At 35.1% G+C, this 19731-nt stretch overlaps 1 protein-coding gene and 1 long non-coding RNA gene across 2 annotated transcripts; one reads left to right on the forward strand and one right to left on the reverse strand.

Annotated features, from left to right (window-relative positions):
- Positions 1-559: 559 nt before the first annotated feature.
- LOC118485538 lies at positions 560-2701 on the reverse strand. The gene is made up of 3 exons (XR_004876572.1): positions 2433-2701; positions 1463-1548; positions 560-1363 (listed from the first exon to the last, which is right to left on the reverse strand). It is a non-coding gene; the product is annotated as an uncharacterized LOC118485538 (long non-coding RNA).
- A 7589-nt stretch (positions 2702-10290) lies between these two features.
- Positions 10291-12215, forward strand: LOC110900322 (protein SICKLE). Its single transcript, XM_022147224.2, has 2 exons — positions 10291-10626; positions 11255-12215. Exons 1-2 carry the CDS (start codon positions 10320-10322, stop codon positions 11338-11340), a joined length of 393 nt encoding a protein of 130 aa, XP_022002916.1. The 5' UTR covers positions 10291-10319; the 3' UTR covers positions 11341-12215.
- The last annotated feature ends 7516 nt before the right edge of the window (positions 12216-19731 follow it).

The following is a 19731-nucleotide window of genomic DNA, read 5'->3' on the forward strand; positions in this document are numbered from 1 at the left end:
TAGAAATTGAAATTGTAACAGATGTTGAATAGAAATTCATTTTAACTGAAAAACTAAAATTCAGTTAAACTTAAAAGAAAACAGTTTTATTTTGGGTAAAAAAGCAAATAAACACAAATCAAATATTAAAACATACTAATTGAGAAAAGAACAACCAACGATCGTTTCTTTCAGCAAGGCAGCAAGGATTCATAATTCATGCGGTTTCAATTCAGTAATCGCTCCACCTGATCTCTCGCATATGTCAACCCGTTTGGGTTCGTAACTGTCAGCCATTGAGTGATCAGTTACGTTACGACCTCCGCATAACATCGAAACACCGTCGTTTAATATGTTACCAACTTAATGGTGGTCGGCGTCGCTAGTCAAGGCCGGCTCCATAAGCTTGCAAACCTAGGCACGGGCCTAGGGCCACCAAAAAATAAGGGCCTCAAAGTTTTTAGAAAGTTTGTGTATATAGTATACGCATTAGGCCCAAATAAATACGTTTATTTCAAAACTAAACTAGTTTTTCATTGAAAGAGACCAAAGTAAATATTGTTTAGCAAAAGAAAAAGGCTCAGTTTCAAAGCTCATTTCGCATTAATTTCCACCTATTACAACACAACAACAACCATCGACCTAACATCCTTATTCAGCGCCCTAAAGCCCCTAAAATACAACCACAATCATCTTTCTCACTTCCCATCACAACCTGCTTTCAATTTCTAGGCTATCCGCTATTACTAGACAAAAAAAAAATAACCGTAATCACCAATGGCGACGGGTCCAGTGGGATTGGAGGAGAGTTTATGGGTGAAATTAAGGCCCCCACTTCGTAGTTCGCTTATGGTCTCCAAAAACATTGGAACGGCCCTGTCGCTAGTTTACCGGAACACAGAGATAGTGCGTAAAAGGAGACGAGAGTAGAGGAGAATCTGTAAGCTTCTAATATGGTGGTTTGGTGAGATTTTTTAAGAACTAATTTTGTGTGAGAGTGACAATCTCAGATTTAGAGAGAAGAAAAAGAAAAGCTTTTGAGGAAAAAACCGGAGATTTTTTCTAACTAGTTCCACCTGTTTCATTTTACTTCTGAACCCACTAACCCGTTCCACCCGTTTGTTTCTTTTTAATTCCAAACACGGGTTTTGACCCGTAAAATCTTTCTGTATTTTAGGGTGATCCAGCCAGACCCATTGATTACTAAAAAGAAACCCAAATCAACCCATGGTGATTTAAAAAAGATCCAAAACGACCCATTTTATGCATGTGGGTCAGAATTGCCCGCTCTACTAATACCCCTTTACTCGAACAATCTTGTATCCACAGCTGGGTGAACCAAGTCATATATTTCATCTTTGCTCTTTTACCTCTCCTACTTTGACTATAATGGTCAAAACCAAAATTTTCCAAAATAAAAACTGATATGAATACATTAAAATTTTGTAAGAAAAACTTAATATGTATGCATGTTAAAACACACCTTATTTTAAGGCAAGCTCATTGCAGAATGTGCAATTTTGCCACCAGCATCTTCTAATGATTGCTTCTTACCAGATTTTGCCCTTACTACATGAAAAAGGTAGGATTTTTAGCATTTTGGCCAACTGACCATACAAAACAAGCAACAGGGCAGTTTAGTCATACAACAAAGAATTTCAAGTAGAAGTGAGACTAAGAGAACTAAAATTGCATATAATAGTTTGTTGCCTTGATACCATATTATATTATCTTGTACACAAAATTTCGTCCGAAAATTGTGAATGTCAAGATGGGTCGATTTGGTTTGTTTTTTCACTTTGTCTATCTCAAACTAATCAGACATATATATAGGGTCATATGGCTTTAAAGTTTTAACTTTATTATGAATGATTTATAATAATTAGTGATTTGACATCACTGGGATAGTCAGTTTACCACTTAGAGTAACCAACTGACTTATCAAACACTGAGTAACCTATCTTTCTATTCGTTTATTCTAATTTCAGTGAAGCGGGTCTTATAACGAGCATCTATATTCCATCATCTTAATAGCAAAAACAACAATGTTGATGAAGATTGCTGTTTACAGTAATGTGTTTTTTTTAAAGTTACTTCACAGCTTTGTCATACTACCCGCAATATGGATTAATTAGGTTGAAAACAAACAGAGACATACACATACATACATACATACGTATAAATTGAACCAATAAACCGGTTAGTACATACATGAACACATATAGATATGTGACCATGACTCTGTAAAGAAATTGAAGAACAAATTCATGTAAAGAAACAGGCATTATACTAATAAGCGATAGTACTACATGAACAAAATACACAATCACATTTAATCAGCATTGTTTAGTGTCCTCTATAAATAGTTAAAATCAATATATAAAACCAGCAGCAACACTTGATGAACAAAATAGAGAACGACATCTAGTTAAGTTAGGTTAAAGCGAACTTACATTGAATAAATAAAAATCTGATCCTGAAGTGAATGAAAACTGTAATTACAAGTAAATCTCTCTACTCTTCATCAACGCCGTTTCGATTTCGTTGGAAGTAGTTGTTGTGATGCTGAAAGCAATTCGATGAAACGGAAGGAACCTATGAAGCTCGAAGATCGAATATTTATTCGTTTAGGTTTATTATGTTCGTCTGAATCGGCAACGGCGGCAGGGTGGCCGGAAGTGAACTCCGTTCGTCTCCAAAAGGGGAACCGGTATGAGTCGCATAGGGCAATTAATGATTAGGTTGGGCCAAGTAGAACTTGTTAAACAAAGTCACTTAAGCCCAATTATTAACATATAAATAAGCAAGTTAAATATGCATATAAGGGTTGTAACATGTGTTTGGGGAGATTTTCAAAAAAAAAAAAGTATAATTTTCCTTTTGAACCCTAAAGTTTTTATCTTTAACAATTTAAGTTTAAAGTTTAATCTTTGTTTCCTTTTTAACCCTAAAGTTTGAATCTTTGACAATTTTAATTTAAAGTTTTAGTCTTTAGTAATTTAACCCTTTTAATTAATTTGATTTTTCACTTCTAATTCAAAAGTTTCTATCTTATACGATTTAACCATTTTGATTTTTTTACTTATGTGTGGTAATCTTGCCTTTGAGGGTTTTTTTTTCAAACAAAAAATGGTTATGCATATGGTTGTTAAAACCTTGGCTTTTGGGGTTTAAAAAAAAAAAGATTTTTTTACTTTTCACCTAAAAGTATTTCATAAATTACTTTTAACTCAAAACTATTTGTTTTTTTTTTTACTTTTAACACAAAACTTTTTATCTTTTTCAATCTATCCTCACAACTTTTTTTTATTTTCAGCTTTGATCCTTTATAGTTTTTGTTTTCCGCAAATTTTTCGCTTTATACTTCGTTCTAAATGTTGTGACTTAACACATCGGAACGTGCGTCTTTAGTTTAACGGTTTTACGTTTCGTTCTAAATTTTACGAGTTAACACGACGCAACGTGCGTGTGTGGGTGAACGTTTTTACATCGTCTATTTTTTTCCCGTTTGACAGGTTCAACATAACGTGCGCGTCTTAAATCGACTTAGTTATAACAAAAGAATCCCCGCCGCATTGCGGCGGGTCGTAATTCTAGTTTAATATTATTAGGGTATAGGGAGGGGAAAAAATTGCTTTTTGTAATTGGTTTTAAACTGGCCCGAAAGAACGGGTTGTAATCGATTTTGGAATCTATTTTGAGACCAGTTAAACCCGAACCAAATTGGTTAAACCCATTTTTGGAACCAATCTTTTTCCCCCTCAAAAACCACTTTTGTTAACTCAAATCTGAACCGGTTTGGAAAAAAAAAAAACATATGAAAATAAAGTAATGGATAACGGTGGGATGGTGACCGGAAGTGGACTCCATTTGTCTCAAAAGGAGGGAGAAGATTTCAAGTGGTTTTAAGTCACATAGGCCATTGCTGATTAAGTTGGGTCAAGTCCAACGTCTTAAACAAATCAATTAAGCTCAACTTAATATTACCTACGGAAGTGAAAAAAACTGGTTTGGGACCGGAACATGTTTGTAATTCGGAACCGGGATCCAGGGCCGGCCCTGGGGGTGGGCGGGGAAGACCACCGGCCAGGGCCCGATGTTTCGGAGGGCATGCTATTTTTAGAAAAACCCAATATGTATACGTAAAAGTTTCTTTTTTTAATAGGGTATACATATACAAACGCCAACATAGGCCCATCTACGAAACTATTCTTATGCTTTATATTAGTTATTAGCCCGTTGGCATTAGGTTTAGACTTTTATTGAACCCAATACCCAATTTCGTTAAGGCCTAAGGGCACATTTTTTAAAGTTCGAACAGGGTACACGAATTCTCAGGGCCGACCCTGCCGGGATCGGTATTGAAACTGGTTTTGAACAGACCCACACAGATGGGTTGTAATCGGTGTGTGAACATATACTTAGAAGTGTCAAACCTGAACCAAACTAGTTAAAAACCCAATTTTGAAATTGATTTTTACAGCTTAAAAAGCCAGTTTCAACCAAAGCCGGTTTTGACTCTTGTTAACTCAAACCATTGACAAGTTTATTGAAATAATCACTTTAAAGTGGAAACTAATACAAGAAAACAATTTAACTAAATTAGTTAAGGTTTTATGGTGAGAAAAATCATGTAATAAAACAAAGAATAATAAGTATACAGAGGTCTAATTATTGAAACTTAATCATATTGTATTAGTATACAGAGGCCTAATTTCAAACCCTTCGTGGCGACCCCTTTTTCTTTATCTTTCCATGGGTGGGCTTTTAGCCCATCAACAAAGAAACCAAGACTACATTTTGGCCCAATAAAGAAGCCTAAACAAAACCACAGCCAAGTTGCACGACCCACCAGTTAAAAATGAAAATTCCCTGTTTCTTTACCTTTTATTCATCAGATTCAAAACCATCATTAATGATTCCAAGCTTTTTTAACATAATCTAAACAATTAGATATATCAATCAGTTATATTCAAATTAAAACAACTCAAATGCATCTTCATTTTAATTGTGAACCTCCATTAAAACGTAAACGGAATGGTTTCTATGTATCACGACTCGGCTTTCTATGTATCACTAATGAGTACCTTCATTACAAGTTGATGGATGCATAGTTAGATAGAAGATCAAATACAACTAAAAAGTAGTTCGACATCATAACAACCAACTTACATAATCTCATATGACATAAGTAAACTGAAAAGTTTCATTCAATATGAATCAATAAGAATTATAAGACCATAATAAAACAGTTCAGATCTACATACTTTGAACCCTCTCACCATGAATCCCACGTGCAAGCTGGATATCCTTAGACATGATTGTTATTCTTTTGACATTAAATTGCGCACAGATTAGCATCCTCAACAAGGTATGCTTCAGCTGCCCCTGGAGAGCAGTCATTGCGGAGCATCTGTCAAATCCTTAGGTAGCGTTTGGTATGAGATATTGCTATATATTTGAGTTGCATTCCACTTCGTTTAAAGCTGCATGAAGATATTGAGTCTTTTCTAGGCTTTGTTCACTTGCACTATTTGCAAATTCAGCACCCGTGACATTTTTTCTAAGCTGCTCAGGATGCTTTCAAAGCATGCAAACGAACCAAGTCATGGTGGTAGACCCAACGTCTAAGTTTAATATTATATCTCTCCCGTGTTTTGCAAAAACCTTGATATAGCGTCCCTGTAACACCCCAAAACTCATAAGCATGTACATTATGGGTAGGGTTCCAGCGTGAACAACCTCCCAAGAGTGAACTGCGTGAACATATATGAACCTTTGATTTCCTTTTTAGTTGTTAATGGTAGGATTGTAATTATATAAAAAATTAGATTTAAATCATTATTTTAATAATTGAATTAAGTTACATCTTTCTTAATTTAAATTCATTATCCACATTATGTTTATTTATTAATAAGATAGTTATCAAAACAAACAACAAATCACCAGATTTCAATTTTAATTTTTATTTCAGATTTCATCACTAGAATTCAAATTTTGATTTTTAAGATCCACGTAACCTTCATATTTTAACGGTATACACATGTGTACTTGGATATAAATAGAACAGTACACATGTGTACTCAGCATCATACATATGTGTACAGTAATTCATAGGTGTACATCAACATTCAATACAAAAAAATTCTGGGATATCACAAAAACAGACGATATACACATGTGTACATCACATTAAAAAGATGGCAAAATCAGAATACACATGTGTACATCGCATTTAAACAAATAATTATTTTAATAATTGAATTAAGTTACATCTTTCCTAATCCTTGATTTGATTTGTGAGAGATTTATGCAATCAATTTAAGAAGATAATTGATTACTTGATTTGTGAGAGATTTATGCAATCAAGTTAAGATTGAAATTACACATATACCCTTTTTGTATTTAATTAAATGAAAAAAATTAACCAAATAATTACCCCATAGGAATAGAGAGGCTGCTTCCAGTGAGACCCCGACTCGATAGTAGTTTTGCATCAAGCCTTGGACATAAGGCACATAACACTCAGCAATCGGGACAGAGACCGATTAGTGCGTCTACCCTTTTGTCTTTCAGCTATCAACGTCACCGTATAATGCATGATTAACCGTCCTCAGCTTTTAACGTTATTTTCACGAAATTAGTAAAACAACGTTAAAATTAGTGCACTTTCACTTTTGCCCCCGATGGCCCAGACATATATACATTATATGTGCCTTTTCCGTATTATGCACATGAAATTGATCTTGTCACTAATTGAGCTCTAACTTGTTATTATTCAGGTTATAATGCAAGCGATTCTGATTCAGAAGAGTTGCTGGATGACTCTTGATAGGATGAGAAGAAGGTAACCCATACAAATTAATTTTATAAATTGCGTTTTATGGACTCTTTTATGCTAGTTTTGCTTCAGCTTCATCCGTCACGAAAAAGAGTCAAAACATGAGTTATGTAAAATGAATTATGGGCCAGTTATTAACGGGCCCGAGTTCAATGGACATAGCCCAGATTGAGAATACCGTCTACAATTACTTTTATGACGCTTTAGGCCTAAACAATATTGTAATGACTAGAATCTTGAAGATGTTGGTAGAAAACGACATGCACTTCGGAACATTAAATATTTTAAGAGATGCACTTAAATAACAAATATATATATTTTTTAATAATATTAACCGTAAAATGCCATTTTTGTCCCTGAGGTTTGGTCAGTTTTGCGACTTTCATACAAGGGTTTGTTTTTCCGCATATGGATCCAAAAGGTTTGAAATCTTGCCGTTTTCATCCGTCTCGATAATTCCATCCATTTTTCTCCGTTAAGTCAGGGGCATTTCCGTCTTTTTAGTAAGTTAAAGGTAAATTCGGTCTAACGGATTCGGTCAGGGGTATTTTAAATGCTTGTACATAAAGTGAAAAAGATCAAATTTCGCTTTAAGTTAATAGAAAATACGAAAACACCCTGGCTTGACGGAGAAAAATGGATGGAGTTAACGATCCGGATGAAAATGGTAAAATTTCAAACCTTTTGGATCCAGATGCGAAAAAACAAACATTTGGACGAAAGTTGCAAAAACTGGCCAAACCTCAGGGACAAAAATCCCACGGACTTTTTGGTTCAGTAACGAGCAATTGGTTGGACCACTCACTTTATAAAAGTGCGTTCTTGACTTACTTGCCTATGTGTTGGGCTTACCGGTAAAGCCATAAGCCCACAAAACTAAAAGTCTATTTGGTTTTTAAAACACTGGTTACAACTTACAACATGCAAGAGTCTATTTAATTTGATTACATATTTATGTTATTTTATAATGAATTATACTTTTATTTATCTTAACTACTTCAAAATCGTTGTTACATAAATTAGAGTTAATTACTGTTTTCGTCCCTGAGGTTTGTCAAAAATAACGGTTTCAGTTCATTAGTTTAAAAATTGCAATTTCAGTCCATTAGTTTCATTTTCGTAACTATTTCAGTCCACTAACTTAACTCCATCCATTTATTTTGTTAACTTTGAGTTAACTAACTAAATCAGGGACGGTTTGCGTCAGTTTTAGAAACACAGGGACTTAAGTGTAAACTCTAAAACATTAAAAAAAAAAAAAAAAGTAAATTCCAAAAAATCAAAAAAATTCCAAAAAACCAAACAAATTCCAAAAAATTCTAAAAAATAATAATAATTCTAAAAAATCATAAAAATTCTAAAAAATAATAATAATTCTAAAAAATCATAAACATTCTAAAAAATCCAAAAAATCCGTTTCGGCGCAAACTGTTTCGAACCCGGACCGTTTCGAGCTGAACCGTCCGTACCGTTTCGACCCGAACTGTTTCAAGCCGAACCGTTTCGACGCGAACCGTTTCGACCCGTACCGTTTCGAGCCGAACCGTTTCGACCCGTACCGTTTCGAGCCGAACCGTTTCGACCCGTACCGTTTCGAGCCGAACCGTTTCGACCCGTACCGTTTCGAAGCCGAACGGTTTCGAGCCGAACCGGTTCAAGCCGAACCGAATTGAACCGGTTCGATACGGCACGGTTCGGTTCGAAACGGTTCAGCTCGAAACGGTCCTCATGAATAGTAGTGTAATTTAATCTAATAACTTAATAGAAAATTAATCAAATCATAAACGTACATGTTATAAAACATTAATCTCAAACCCTTCTCATATATTGTAGTGTAGTTTAATCTAGTGACTTAACAGAAAATTAAACGAATCACAAACGTAGATGTTATAAAAAGTTAATCTCAAGGTATTCTAGTGTAATTTAATCTAATAACTTAACAGAAAATTAATCGAATCACACACTTGCTTCATTCCCAAGGCAAAACCAATTTGTAAGATGGGTGGAGAGAGAAGTAATAACAGATTTTTCGACGGTTTAAAAACTAAACTAGTACTCTAATTAGATGAAAGTCTATGGTACCGATGATGTCTCTTGTAGTTGTTTCAACCAGTAATTTAAACCTGCTTTTTTTTTTGTGGGTTACCGGGTTTTCCCCGGAATTGGTGGTGGACTCGGGTTACTCTCGAAGTACTCCGTTTGTCCAGTGGGTGCCCCGAGAGTGCTCAAGATTGAGTTTGTTAGCCGTTAAAAAAAAATAAATAAATTTAAACCTGTTTTTAAAATTGTGTTTATAGGTCCACGTGACACTTGAGTATTTTTGTTAGTGTGGCATTCTACATCGTCACTTGGTAAGTGATCATCCATGTCACCACTTTTTCTCTGATAGTCATAGTTACTTTTTCACATTTTTCCACAACAAATTAAAAAATAGAGAAAACTGTCATTTTGGTCCCTGTGGTTTGGTCACTTTTGCCACTTTAATTCAAAACTTAAACCTTTTGCATCTGGGTCCTTATGGTTTCGGTTTTATTGTCATTTTGGTCCAAAAATGAAATCATGTCATATTTCTCTTATAAAATCATGCTATTTGTCCTTTTTCTCACGAGCAAAATGGTCATTTCTTTTTTATAAATAAATACAAGATTTTATAAGAAAAATATGCCCTGATTTGCCCCTGAGGAAAAGGATAAAATTGCAGGATTTTATAAGACAAATATGACATGATTTCATTTTTGGACCAAAATGGCAATAAAACTAAAACCACAAGGATCCAGATGCAAAAGGTTTGAGTTTTTGACAAAAATGACTGGACCAAAATGGCAGTTTACTCTAAAAAATAAATAAACTCAAAGGGATGGATGGTCTCAAAATGTGGCAATACTTCAGGGTCTTCTAGGTAATTACACTTTAAATTTGGACCAAACCAGTAACAAAATTAATATATAAACAATGTCCGCATATTGAAATTTTCCGTTTGTTTGTTGAAGACTTGCTTTGATTTCTGCAATATTAATTTGAGGTTAAATTTCTCATTGGTAGTATACTTATAATATGTATATATATATGTATGTTTCTCTATTGTTCTAGGGTTCTTCGCTAATTCCTCATTTAAGCCCTAATTTGTTGCCAAATTGCTTAAATTAATGTAAACTGCTAACTAAATCGATATGTGTTTGGATTATCATTATTATTATTGCGGTATTTTGGAATTGAATTGGTATTTGAGGTCTGAAGTTGCAATCTCTGTGGTTTTGTAGTGCGACATTGATCTAAATATGTATTTGTATGTCAAATAAGTTATTATGGAATGGAATTGAATTCGTATTCTGTTAAAAATATAAAGCAACTTGTTAATTTAGGAGGTTTTTAAGAATTTAAAATCACTTTGGATGACTTTTTTACCCCTTATACCTGTTTCCTTTCTAGCCATGTTGTAAATTTTCGCCCATTCGACACTTCTAATATCACAAAAACATCCTGATTTCACATTTCTTATATGTGTGTATGCAATCGTGCTGTATATGTATATATTCTCTGGTCAATGGAAGAGTCAACTCAGAGAAGAGAAAGACTAAAAGCTATGCGATTGGAAGCTTCAAAGGAGGATGCAACTCATAACAAAGATCATTCAACTGTTAGTCTCGCAAACCCGTTACTTGAATCCACAACTAACTCTGAAACTGAGGTGCAGAAGACTTCTCGAAGCTTTAGTTATTACACCAACCCAATGGCTGCGTATTCTGGCAACAAGCAGAGGAGCCAGGTCAGCCCTCCGATATCACAGAATATTTCATCCACTCCAAGTAATACCATATGACCTTGTTGTTATCACAACTAATTCGTTGGTCTTCTATATATATTCTTGATTTCACCATTTGAACGTGAAAGCTTACATCTCTGCGTGACTTGTTGGGGCTTAAACGGATAATCATTGAATCTGTGTTTAGTTAATTGACCTTTTAAGATGATTGGATTGGAGGCAAATAACTTTTGAGAGATCGTCACTAAACAAAGTATTATAAATTGCGAAATGATGCTATGTTTTTATATATGTAGCAATATGAATATCAAATGGGTGATCATGTTGTACAAGTCTAAACGGGTCAATTTTAGTAACCATTTTAGTCAAATTATATTACTGCAGTAACATTCTTAATTTTTGAGTGATCGACTTAAGGAGGTTTTATGAATTACAAATACACTTTGAGCAACTTTCAGCTTGTTTGACCCGTTCCCTTTTAAGCCATCTAAAAAACATTATTTTACTCATTTATAACTGGAATTGACCCAATCAGTAAATGGGTTGAAATTGCCACTTCTTATGCATACAAGAGTAGTTTGATTTTCTTTATATTCATTTTTCTTTTGTTTTCAGCAAGCATTAAATTTGCCTTTCTTATTAATTTACATAATTATTTTTTGGTTCAACAGGCTTGCGTACCGACGAAATGTTTACCTCACCTTCCCTTCAACCCCATATAAACCAATCGCCAAATCCGCAAATGCAACAACCATAGGGATATTATGCAAGTTCTAATCATGCTTATTCATCTAACCCACCACAAAGTAGCTCTTTACCGAACCCGAGTTGGAGGGGCAATAGTCCTCATCCTAGAGGTTACTATAGCCCACCAGGTGTCGGTTTTCCTAGCCCGCAAACCCACTTCACCAGTGGTCCAAGATATGGGAGAGGGAGAGGCCGTGGTCAGGACAGGGTGGAGGGCGAGGGCGGGACCGTAATCATGTATCGGCAGAAGAACGACGACCCGATTGTTTCTTCAACAAGTCAATGTTGGAAGACCCTCGGAAGTTTCTAGAACCAGTAATTTGGAAGTCACTCAAAAAGCAGTGGCTTCCACCTTCTGTTAATGCGAAAAAACCTAGAGTTTCAGAATCTCAAAGACAGTCTAGTTCATAACCTAGCCTTGCTGAAATATTGGCTGCATCTTTTAATGAAGTTGTAGAGGATGTACCCTATACTGAATGATTTTTCTAAGGTTTTGTTTGGATTTGTTTATGGAGGATGACGTGATGTGCAGACTTTGAATTACAGATCATAGTCTAGGCCCTCTCACCACGGATCCTATGTGCAAGCTGGATATCCTAAGGCTTCAGCAGCCTCCTGGAGATCAGCTACAGCGGAGCTCGGAAATCGTAGATCTGTTTTGAAATCCTGTGAGCGATTTCTCTCACGAGCCTCTGGAACGGAAGTTTTATAAGCTCAGTACTCTAGAGGTTACTATAGCCCAGCAGGATAAAACCAAGACTGGGCCTTATCGTCTCCGACTAATTGCTGCATGCGCGTTTAGGTAATTATTATTGCAGTATTTAGTATGTGTAATATTGAAAGAATGATAGGGATGTAGATATTAATAAAATTCATATTTGTTTATTGATGTTCTTGTTCCTCTTGGTCAACGTATTCTAACAATTCTTTTGTTTGGCTGTAGGTATATATATAGCTGTCAGCTAGCTACATAACAACGAATTGGTTTCTACATTTTTTATTAAATTTCATGGATTATATTTATAATTAAAGTCAAGCTGTCAACGGCTAAAGAAATCACTTTTTTTTTTCTTTTTAAACGGCAACTTCATTAAAACGAACCAAAGAGGCCAACCACATTTAACAAGAAACTAACACGGAGATGCTACAAAACACATAAAGAAATCATTTTATTGCTGTGTTACACCCATGGTCCGATGAAAGAAATTGTTTTTTGAGTTTGAATGAAAATAAACTAATATCAATTTTGACTCCATGTTTTGACAACATATTCTCAAATCGGTGACCGGTTGGACGTCATGAGATGACTCAACAAGTTAACAATGATGTATACATAGGCATGTAAGGTGATTGACGTTCCTCTATTAAATGATGATTTCAGATAGGCTCAACCTTTGGTTCAATATAAGTGAGAGTAATGATGGTATTATAATCTCCGTTAATAATCACTTATGACACTAACTAATATATAAAATATTCTTAACATATAAAGTGCTTAAATCGTTAATTTTGTCATTTTATTTAAACTTCCTATAAAAAAGTCCATTGTTATAAAATGTAGTTAACTTGTAGCAATAACAATGTGTATATACTCCTATACCCGATACAATTTGGGTCTGCTATTTGTACATGGACTGAAAATGGGATGTCAAGTGGTCATTTGCCCATGACAGATAGTTGTTGTTGGGCTCAAACCAGCCAGCCCAAATGCAGTACATCTTTTTAAAAATAAAAGGAATCACAATCACATGTTAAAAACCGATTATGAATTGAATCCCGTTTAACCCTATTACTAAAACCATGTGTAATGGTAGAGATGAATAATGCTCCCACCTATGGGCATTGTGCGACACGTGTCACCTCAGTTAGCAAATGGGCATTATGAGGCGTTTTGCATATATGGGTGTAGTGAGATAATGCCCAATAATTCTCCATTAATGATTACCCAATTATTATATTTAAAAAAAATAAAACAAATAATATTAGTTGGAATATTCTTATCAGGCAAACAAAAAATAAAACAAATAAGCGTTCTTAAAGCACGCCTCCCCCCATTTTTTGAAAACAACGCCCAAGGGGGCGGTCCGATGGCGTTAAGGGGCGATTTTTTTGGGGAAAAATGCCCAAAAAGCCCCCACTACGGGTGGTCTAACCTAATATTTCGGAAAATTCCCAAATCTCAAATTCAAAACCCCAATTATGTTTTCCAGATTACCATTATCGTCGTTCGCATATATATATATATATATATATATATATATATATATATATATATATATATATATATATATATATATATATATATATATATATATATATATATATATATATATATATATATATATATATATATATATATAGGAGTTGGCCAGAAAGTCCAAATTTACTAAAAAGTGTAAAAAGTCATAAAACACCATAATGTCAACCATAAAACACACTAAAAACCCACAAATAATATGATGAAGATTACTAAAACATCATGTATGTGGGTTTTGTGTTGTGTTTTAGATGTTAAGGCTCTGATTATGGAATGACAAATATTATTGTGTTTTATGTTGTTTAGCATTGTGTGTTTTATATTCATAGTTCTACGATGGTGTGTTTGAAGTTTTTATGGACTATTAGAGTTTGAATATGGTGTTTTAGTAATATTCATTCTATTATTTGTGAGTTTTAGGTGTGTTTTATGCCTGAAATTATTGTGTTTTATGACTTTTTACACTTTTTAGGAAAAACACACTTTCCGTAGGATCCCCACTCTATATATATATATATATATATATATATATATATATATATATATATATATATATATATATATATAGGGTAATGCTAGACAAAAAACCCTCAAATTCTTAGAAAACTCTGGAAACCCAAATGGGAACCCATTTTTACCCAACCTCCCGACATTTTTTTTTTTTTTTTGAAAAAAATTACACATGTAATATACATGTTTTAGAGTGTTTTGGGCCAAAAAAAAACAAAAAAGCGCCGAAGGGATTTTTAAAAAAAAATAAACAAAAAAAAGTGCCTAACACGTGTTAGACAAAAATGCTGAAAGTTGCTGAAAATTTTTTTTTTTTTTAAATTATCCCTTCGGCGCTTTTTTGATTTTTTTGGCCCAAAACTCTTAAAAACATGTATATTACATGTGTTTTTTTAAAAAAAAAAATGTCGGGAGGTTGGGTTTTCTCGGGTTTTTTATATAGATAGGGTTTTCTATCTAGCCCTACCCTATATATATATATATATATATATATATATATATATATATATATATATATAGAGAGAGAGAGAGAGAGAGAGAGAGTAAGGTTAACATACAAAAAGCCTTATCATACATCACGTAGGAGACAATGGTAACCGTTGGATCAGGGGTATAATCACGCATGAGACCACATAATCACGCATAGGACCACATAATCACGCATGGGACTATAATCACGCACGTTCTAAGATAATAACGCACATTATATTTTTTGTCATGTATGTTAATGTAGGTTAAGCCTTGAAGTACATTATACTTTCTATATATACTTTCTATATATATATAGGGGATGGTTTTATGCAGAACACTAAATATTGCGAGAACACGCGGAACAAAATGAATTACTCATTTTTTCAATCCTAAAAACCTGAAATATAAATGAAAATGTTACAAATGTAAGATTTAATGTTTTTTCACACTAGAATTCAAAATAAAATATAGAAAATTTTCAGTTTTTATATAACCTACACATAGGTAGGTTATGTGTAGGTTAAATTACCTACATGTATGTAAGCTATGTGTAGGTAAAAATTTATGGTTTTTTTTTATATATATGTAATACACATATGAATGTAAGAAACATAAAATTTAAAAAAGTATCAACCTTATATCCCAAAATTTAGTGATTTAGAGTTGTTCTTTTTGTTCTCGCAATATTTAGGGTCTGCTTGGTACGGGATAACATAATTGACGAGAGAGTTGAATAGAAGAGGTAATGAAATGGACAAAGAAATGAAATTGATCATTATTCTTCTATCCTCTTGTTTGGTTACCACTTGCATTAAACTTTTTGTAACCATAACCTAAAATATTTAATATAAATCCTCGTTCAAGATTTTTATTCTTGCTTTTCATAATTCATTTGGATTTATAATGGTTCCAAAATAATATCCTAGCAAAGCCTCTTAATAATTCTTAACAACATAATTTGATACTATTAGGGGACCCGGGGCGGTGCCCTTTTGTTCCGTGATAAACCTTTTCAACGCGTTATACAATAACAATTCCCACCCCGCATGCTTGCTATAACGCGTTTTAAGTTAACAAAATCAGAATTTCGTGATATTTTCAACGCGTGATGGTTGTTTTTTGTGAGTGTAATTGTTGGTTGGGGGGAAATTGTTGGGTGTGGTGGTGAGTGATGACCACCCCGACTAAAAAAGGTTGTGAGTGATGAAAAAATGGTTGATGACATGGCATAATTTTTTTGGATAGTGGGAGTGATGGATTCCATCACTAGTGAACCACCCCTAGTCCCCTTAGTTATAATATTAATACTAGCTTTTTCTGTTTAAGTTAAATATGCTTAATTTTTAACAAACTAAGAAACAACTCTATATAATTTATTGATAACAGGCTCATATTTATATTTGTAAATCTTATAATCATATAATCCTTTATATTTACAATTTTCTAATAACAGTATTATATAGAGACCAATTAACGTACAATACGGCTTAACGTACATCACGTACGACAGATAATAACGCACGTTCATTTGAAAATCACGTATGTTATAAATTCAAAAAACCTAATCACGCATGTTGGAAACATAAATCACGCACGCTATCATGCATGCCCTACCTCTCGGTTCAAAAATCGCATCCCTTGTTCTACGATCTGAAACCATTGTTACTGCCCTCTGACTCCAATCGAATCAAAGCTTGGTCATGTTCCTGCATCCTCTGTTATACGGTCTGAATTAAAGCTTGGTCATGTTTCTTCATCCTCTGTTCTACTTTTTGATTTCGAGGGTCGACATTTTGATGAAACTTTTCAAAATCAACGATGAATTTGAACTAACGGTGTGAATTTCTGACACGACCCGAAAACACGACACGAACATAACACGAAATTCGCGGGTTTAGGTCTAGTCTAAACGGGTTCAGGTTAGTTTAAGGTTGAACCCGCCAACCCGTTTAGCTAAACGGGTCAGGTTCGGGTCAACCCAATCGGGTTGGCGGGTTGACCCGTTTAACCCATTTCTATAATATTATTTTTTTACAATATGTTTTATGTTATAAATTAAATTTGTTGTGTATTTTATTCACACCCCAACCGATGGCGGAATCATTGGGGCATGGCACTGAGCGAAACAAATTGTCCAGAAGTTCGACAACAATTATCATTACTATTCAATTTATATAATACGTCCCATACCGTACCTCAAATAGCAAACAAATTATTACAGATAACATCTAGGCAAATATTCTGTTCCGACAACTCAGATTTAAATGTAAATACAGCAATTGTTTATCTGCTTCTAGAGACCCCTAGCTTGACCACTACAGACAACTATTTGTTGGGCTCTAGAGCTTTATTCTAGCCTCGCTTCCCTAGCAGGTAAGCACCTTAAACACCTGTCACATACGTTAAAATAAAGTCAATACACATAATGTAAAGGTGAGCATACAAGTTTGATAATAGCATATAGAGTTCGAAATAGTTTACGCATAACTAGCACGTACACAGCAGAAAACGAAGCATGTTAATTATCGACATGGATCTATCATACCAATGACTGCGGGTTGACTGCCTGAGGCAGTTCGCAATACATGATTACCACCGTAATCCATGCAAGTAATTGTCCTTAACAACCCCCGTGTGAACGGGTGCTGAGTCCAAACTATAGTACTGTGTCGTTAAGGCAGGTAGACAGCATTCCACGTGTAAACATAACAACAAGCATTCATTTAGTCACGTAATACATGTAGTAACGGTTAACGTTTAAAGTAATTGAGTAGTGTGTTCGATTGTGATTTAGTATAAGTAACGTATGTAACACCCAAAAGTGCTAAAGCAAAAAGGGTTCGAGTATACTCACAGCGGTTGATGGATTGAAGGGAGCGCTTGAGAGTAGGGTTAGCTTGAATAGTTCGATAGCATAACGATGAGTAACGCGTAAAACGGAAACAAGTATTGGAGGGTCCGACGGCTTGGTCGATCGGACGGTAGGTCCGATCGGACGGCTTGACCGTTTGGTTAACAGTCCGTTCGGACAGCCTGTCCGGTCGGTCGGTAGGCCGATCGGATGGGCTGTTCGAGTGGAGTGTTCCTTCCTTTGAGTAAGATGTGTTTGTGTATGATGGTTTGACTTTTAAAGTTTTTGTTGTAGCATTTGAAAACATTGGAGTATCCTTACCTTTCAGGTCGATCGATCGAACGGACCGTTCGATCGGCCGGCTTAACCGATCAGTTAGGTACTTCGGTAAACAAGTTCTTAGCAGGGTGTCACCGGATCGGATGGCTGTTCGATCGGGTGGCACTCCAAGTGCATCGAACTAGTTTGAAAATCGATTAAGTGTTGAAGCATAGTATCTCATGATCCGAAGAGTAATCCAATCGGACAGTAGTCTGATCGAACAGTAGTTCGTTCAATACTAGACTTCAATGAATTGTTCAAGTGTGGGGCCATGTGCTAGCCGATCAGATGGCCTGGTCGATCGGCTGACTTGTCCGATTGGCTAGGCTGTCCGTTCGGACAGCAGTCCGATCGGTCAGCCTCCTGACCTGGTCGACCTGTTCGTCTAACACTTGGTTGTTCCTGGTTTGTTTGTCGTTATATCGAGGTATTTTGACAACGGGTCGAACCCTAGAACCTTCGTCCTTACTTGTTTCTCCTGATCGGACAGGAATCACCCAAGTCCGGCCGGTGAACTGTTCGGAACGGAATTTAATGTTTAACCCGAAATCGGTGAACCTCGTGGATAGAATCTGAACCTTGAACCGCACAACTACTATGATGATTAGTAAGTCGACACAAGCTTCGTTTCTATCGGTTTAATGGCATTGAGTGTAAAAGAGTTGAAAGAAAGTTGGGAAATCCATCTTTCAATCCTTTACACCGTGCTTTTGTTTAGATCTATTACAGATCTTTGTTTATGTGGAAATCGGCTAGATCCACGTCATTCTTGGTGGATTGAGGCCAAAACATGAAGTTCTTCAAGAACACCATGATGATATCATCCTAGAGCACTTGAATCTTGATGACTTCACGGTTAAAAGTTAAGATTCGAAAGATAGAAAGGTGTAGAAGTGCGTGTAGATCAAGAAAGTACAAGATTTAGGATGAAATCTTATCGGAATCGAGAGAAATCTGAGAAAAAGGAGGAGAGCACGAGCTGGTCGGTCAGAGGTTTCCAAAAGTGGTAAGAATGACAAGGACAGGGGTATATTATGTTCGTATGAATTGGCGATGACGGCACAATGGCCGTAAGTGAACTCCGTTCGTCTACAAAGCGGGAAGAAGATTAATTGGTTTAAGTCGCATAGGCCATTAATGATTAGGCTGGGCCAAGTCCAACTTGTTAAACAAAGTCACTTAAGCCCAACTTAATATTACTAAGATCTAGGAAGCTCATTAAAAACTGGTATCTTTGTAATTGGTTTCAAACTGGCCCGAAAAGGTGGTTTGTAATCAGTTTTGGAATATATACTTTGAGACCAATTAAACCTGAGCCAAATTGATTAAACCTACTTTTGAAACCAATCTTTTACCCCTCAAAAACCACTTCCAAGAGAAATTGGTTTTGACTTTTGTTGACTCAAACCTGAATTGGTTTGGAAAAATAAACATACGAAAATAAAGTAAGGGATAACCGTGGCTTGGTGGCCGAAAGTGAACTCCATTCGTCTCCAAAGGGGGAGAAGCTTTAAGTGGTTTGAGTCACATAGGCCATTGCTGATTAAGCTGTGCCGAGTCCAGCTTCTTAAACAAGTCATTTGAGCCCAGCTTAATATTACTAGGGTTAAGGAAGTGAAAAAAAGAAAACTATTTAACAAGAGCATGTTTGAAATTCGGAACTGGGACTGATATTGAAATTGGTTCTGAATCCACCCAAGCATATGGGTTGTAATTGGTGTGGGAACATATACATCGAATGATCAAACTCGAACCAAACTAGTTAAAACCTGATTTTGAAACGGCTTTTAAAAAGCCAGTTCAAAACAAAGCTGGTTTTGACCCTTGTTGAATCAAACCATTAACAAGTTTATTTTATTAAAATAATTAATAACTTTAAATTGGGAAATAAATACAAGAAAACAATTTAACTAAATTAGTTAGGTTTTATGGTGATAAAAAATCATGTAATAAAAAAATGAATAATTAGATTTAATACCCATACAAATCAA

Source organism: Helianthus annuus, chromosome 13 (genome assembly GCF_002127325.2).
Source record: "Helianthus annuus cultivar XRQ/B chromosome 13, HanXRQr2.0-SUNRISE, whole genome shotgun sequence".
In the NCBI taxonomy this organism is placed as follows: Eukaryota; Viridiplantae; Streptophyta; class Magnoliopsida; order Asterales; family Asteraceae; genus Helianthus; species Helianthus annuus.